The sequence below is a fragment of the Neopelma chrysocephalum genome, unplaced genomic scaffold, assembly GCF_003984885.1.
Source record: "Neopelma chrysocephalum unplaced genomic scaffold, ASM398488v2 Primary Assembly neopelma1_103b, whole genome shotgun sequence".
Taxonomy (NCBI): domain Eukaryota; kingdom Metazoa; phylum Chordata; class Aves; order Passeriformes; family Pipridae; genus Neopelma; species Neopelma chrysocephalum.
The window spans coordinates 359,738-365,018 of record NW_020897767.1 but is presented as its reverse complement, the minus strand read 5'-3'; the positions used below and the strand labels follow the sequence as shown (position 1 = coordinate 365,018).

General features: G+C 51.2%; 1 protein-coding gene across 3 annotated transcripts in view; it reads right to left on the bottom strand.

Moving 5' to 3' along the window:
* Positions 1 to 2,072: 2,072 nt before the first annotated feature.
* The window catches only part of ACVR1 (activin A receptor type 1), a 65,940-nt gene continuing 62,731 nt past the window's right edge, over positions 2,073 to 5,281 (bottom strand). For all 3 annotated transcript variants that reach the window (XM_027695838.1, XM_027695836.1, XM_027695837.1), the window contains exons 9-10: positions 4,277 to 4,407; positions 2,073 to 3,357 (exon numbers count right to left, since the gene is read on the bottom strand). In XM_027695838.1, coding sequence (XP_027551639.1) covers positions 3,223 to 3,357; positions 4,277 to 4,407 — 266 coding nt within the window. In that variant the 3' untranslated portion in view covers positions 2,073 to 3,222. The remainder of the gene's footprint in view (positions 3,358 to 4,276; positions 4,408 to 5,281) is intronic.

Here is a 5,281-nt window from a genome sequence, read left to right as displayed (position 1 = left end):
ACACACCAGCTAACCCTTCTAATAGCCTGGACCAGAAGTACTTCAGCAGCAGGGCATGAAACTGGAATGGGTTTAAAATAATCCCTGGATGCTTTGATATGCAGAAGGCAGTCCTTGGAGCAGCACCAGTGACAGTGACCTTGCCCAGCACACCGGGGAGTGCCCAGGAGTCCCAGCTCTGACAGACCCTCTTACCCTGCCAGTGACTCACCTGGATAATCTTCTTTACCTAGCACAGGATAAACAGGGTATTACTGGGGTGTTCCTATGGTTTGTGGCTTTATCCTTTAGGCTGTTATCCCTTGTGTGCAGGGAAGGGTCTGGAGCAGCAGAAGGAGCTGAGGGAGCTGGGAGGGCTCAGCCTGGAGAAAAGGAGGCTCAGGGGGGACCTTCTTGCTCTCTGCAACTCCCTGACAGGAGGGGGGAGTGAGAACTGTGCAGGTCCTTGCTGCAGGCCCCACATCCTGCAGCATCCCAACAGCCCCAGCACAGCTGGGAGCCAGTAACCAGTGCTGGGGTCAGAAAATCCAGATCCTCAGGGACAGCAGAGGGAACCACTGTGGAGTACACGGAGCTGTTCCCAACCTGAAGTTGTGCTGTTCCAGTACACAGCACTTTCCAGAGGATGCTACAGTGCAAAGAAGAGATGGAGCAGGTATGTAACAGGATCATCTTCCTAAGGCCTAGTAAGGTGCAGTGACTCAGTGTGGCAGTGTTTGGGGAAGGCAGCCCAAATTCTGCCAGCACGGCCAGAGCTGCCACTGACCATCAGCATGACAGGCTGTCTCTCCAACACCTGCACTGGAAAACGATGGAGAGGCAAAAACTCCAAGCAAAAGCCTGACCATCCCCTTCACACACAGACTGAGCACTGAACTGCCACCTCTGGCTCTGTCCCCTCCATCTGCAGTGCCACCTCCCTGTCACCCTGCCCTGGCCAGCTGTCCCCTCTGGCCTCACTGAGCACCACAGCAGCTCCACCAGAGCCGGTCTCCCTTCCCACTTGGCTTAAATCCTGCTGCCTGTTCCATCCCAGAAACACAGGGGTGTGCACCAGGCACTGCAGAGCTTCAGGCACTGCTCTGTGTCAGTGGCCACCAAAGCAGCTCCACCTGTCACCAGTGACCTCCAGCCACCAGCAGCTTCAGTCCAACCCCAATTCCCTCAGGCCACTGACATCCCGCCCCTCCCGGGACCCAGTCAGCCCAGTACACAGCTCACACACACACCAGTTAAGAGGAAAACCAAAACACATTCAGGCTTTTGACTTCCTATTAAAAACTAACAGTAAAAACTCATCGGATCCGGCTTTTCCTAGTTTTTTTTGGCAGCACTGGGTCTGCTCAGATTCTCATCCCATATAATTAGAGACCTGGCAGTGAAGAAGAGACCACCTGGCAGCTGGTGCCAGCCCCGGCTGCTCTGCAGAGCTCCACACCACGCTGTCTCTCAGCCCCAGGCAGCACCTACCCCGCACACTTGGCTCCTATTCCTCCACCAGCAGTGCAGAACAAGGCATTCCACTCGGCTGGAATGGGACAGGAGGGATGGGGCTGAGAAGGAAAAGTTACAGAGAAGCAGCAGAGCAGAACCCGGTGGACTTGAAGCACTGAAGGGAACCTGGGAGAAGTGTTTTACCCCCGAGAGGAAGCGTGTCCAGGTGGCTGATCCCTGCCCAGGGGATTGTAAGCCCACAGATAAAGGAGCTCTTTTCCAAGGGTGAGAGGGCACTGCCCCTTCCTGGGCACTTCTCCAGGGGGTGGAACAAAGCCAGGAGCATGTGGAGGGGCACAGGCAGAGAGAACTGTTCAGAGCAGAGTTCCTGCCCCCAGGGAAGATCAGGGACCGCGGGGAGGGCAGGGGGACACGGCCGGTGTCCCCTCCGAGGGCGTCCCCTCGAGGACAGCCCAGTGCCTCCCTGCTGGGCCATTCTGGGACCAGGGTCAGCACAGAGCAACACCCCAGGCCCTGGCAGAGCCTCAGCACCTCAGACTTCCAGCAGCACCGCCCAGGGTCCCCACTGGGGGCACCTGGGCACTGACGGGCAGGAAGAGAACTAAAGCACACTGTGGTTTGACTTGAAAACATTCTATTTAATTTATACAAATAACTACTAAATAGAAAAAGTAGATTAAAACAAAATAGTTATTTTTCTGGCAGAGTTTAAATGCATATTATATAGCTTAGAAGAAATAAAATGCATTTTCCCCACAGCATTCATGACCTAAAATTCTAGTTAACTCCTCCGTTGCTTTCCTTTCCCAGATCAGTAAGATGCCAGACGCAAGGTCCTGTGGGAAATGGCTATATATACGTTCCATATTCCAACTGAAAATATGGTACAGACCACACACCTACAAATGTGAAGCACTTAAAATGTGACTATCGAGTTGTAATATGATAATACATAAAACAATTCATGTCTCAGGTTATATCGTGTTACAAAAACGTCTGTGTAAGAAATCATGAAAGAGGCCACATAAAAATAAGCTTTAACTTTATGCACTTATTTTACAGTTTAAAAAACTGGCAAGTGCACTAGTAATAAATAATTTGCAAGTTTTGGATAAACGTGAAATTCCTAATGTTCAGCATTATTGTAAACATCAGTACACATGTAAAATGCAGCTAAAGTCTGACAGTTACATTTTCAGTTTACCGAATTCTTTTCCTATTTCTCAGGTACAGATCAATGCAGGATACAGCCAATCGTATTTTTGGCAAGTCATGTCATTAAAATTAACAGTGACAGTGCAAGTAAGGAATGCAAAGAATTCCTAGTGCAATAAAGAAGAGAAGCACAGGCAATATTGCTGATTAAAATTTACCACTTCCATGTATTCACCCTGGGAGTGATTAGGAGAATTAAAATAAAATTAAAAAAAATTTTAAAAAAGGAGGGGAAAAAAAAAGGGGGAAAAAAAGAAAAAAAAAAAAAGAAAAAAGCTGTTCAAAGCCATTGTTTAATGCCCTGATCTTGTCTTAGGATTTCTCTGTCTTCCTTCAGGCCACTCCCTCAGCAACAGCACATCCAGCTGAGTGCTCCCCAGGTGTGGGTGCAGCTGTGGTCCGAGCAGTGCAGGGGTCCCAGTGTTCCCACAGCTGCTCCCCAGAACTCCCGCTCCGAGCAGCCCCGGGGGCACCAGGGCTGCCAACTGCCCGGCCAGAGCCCTCAGGGCCAGCCCAGTGCCTTCCTGGCGGGAGAGCACCACGAGCAGAGGGTCAACAGTCAGCTTTCAGTTTGTCTAAGGAATTGTCAATTTTGGTCAAAGTCTTTTTGATGCGCAGGGCTGTCAGTCTGGCGGACGGGTTCTGGTACCAGCACTCCTTCATCAGCTTGGCCAGGGACGTTAATGTCTGGGAACACAGAAACCACACAGCACCAGGGTGAGTCCACAGGAACAAGCCAAGGGAGCACTGGTTGGGGTCAAGCACTCACAGAGCATTTATTGCCTAATTAACACTCCATCTGCAGAGTTTCCTGCTACCTATCAAATGCAGAGCTTCTGTGTGTTCAAAAGCCCTCAAAGTCTTGGTTAACCCAAGAGCACAACCAGCCCCTGAAGTGATCAGCCAGGGCAACTTTCAACAATGGAGTTTCACAGTTTCCTTCCTAATTAAGAAAACACTCCACAGAATCTCTTTTCAGTGAACCCAAGTGCTGCAGACCCACGAAGGCAGACGAGAAGGTGCAGATTTTCTGCCCATGATTCCATCATGCCCAGCACAGGTTTAACTGGCCAGACTCCCAGCTGGTTGCTGGGACAGCACAGGGCACAGCTCCACACCCAAACTTTGGGGATGGGCCCTCTGCCCCGGCCAGCCCTGCGGATTCACAAGGACAAAACAGCTGGGCAGGCTGCAGAGGCCAGTCTGAAAAATAAACTTCAGCACCAGCCTTCCAAAAAGAACAACAGCCCCTTATTCTGTAGGCAGGAGAAACCAGCATTCTGTTCTGAATCTGTGTGCTTGTAAGCCACAGAGAGCCCTGGACTGGCTTCCCTCCCCTTGATTTCCCCTGGAAGGGAGAACAAGGACCCAGGAAGAGCAGCTGTAGGAGTTATTGCCAAACCCTGCTCTGCCCTGGCACTCCTCAGTGTGCTCAGAGCTCCCCCAAGGCCAGGCCATTCCACCCCCAACCCTGCAGAGGTGATGCTGCTGACAAGGCCCCTGGAGATCACTCCCATTGCAAGGGACAGCTGCAGATAACCTCTGGGACTGCCCAAGAACAAAGGTCAGCACGTGCCTGCTGCCAGCCCCCCCAGCACCCACTGACCGGGTCTGAGAACCATCTGTTGGGAATGTTGGGCCTCTGCTGATCCACACAGACCACTTTCCTCATGTCTTCAAAACTGGGATCGTTCGGAACCAAGTCATAGAAGGGTGGTTTGTAGTCTTCCACAATACCTGGTGAGACACAAACAGGCATTACTGAATGGTTTGTCAGTGAACAGCATTCTCACAGGGATGGGGGGAACACAGGACCCATGTGCTCTAAGAGGCACACAAACCCTTCAGAAGTCAATCCCACAGTGTCACACAGCCACTGAACAACAGAAGAGCACTTACTGCCACAGGAACAGCTTTTTCTACCCAAAATGTTAATTAATTGGCTCATATGACAAGTCCACAAAGTAAGAGCTATACCCACTTTGCAGATGCTGGAGCTGAAAGGATGAGAAGTAAATCCCTTGCCAAAGGGCCATATTTTATAACACAAAGAGCTTTCCTGCCTATCACAAACTGGGATTTCTACCAGCAAGTGGAAAAATGTAAGGTCTGCACTGTGGTTTTTACCAGGCTCACCACATACTTTGGTGTTTTTGTGATTCCTGGAAGGGTCCAATAAGGATGTTGGCATCCATAGACTCTCGTGCTTCAAATCATTTCATTTCTAGTTATGAAACCAGTAAAATCCCCAGGGTAGCTGGTACCACGTGCCATCACAAAGCCAAACACCCGAGAGCCTGTGACAGCCAGGGGCTGAATGCATCTTCACAGAACCATGGAATGCTTTGGGCTGGGAGGGACCTTGAAGCTCATCTCATTCCACCCACCTGCCATGGGCACGGACACCCTCCACCAGACCAGGCTGCTCCAAGCCCTGTCCAGCCTGGGCCTTTGAACCAACAGCCTGCCCTTCCCTGGGCTTTGGCAGTGCCAGAGGAGTCTGTGTGTGCTCCCCTGCCCTTCCCTGGGCTCCAGCACTGCCAGAGGAGTCTGTGTGTGTGCTCCCCTGCCCTTCCCTGGGCTTTGGCAGTGCCAGAGGAGTCTGTGTGTG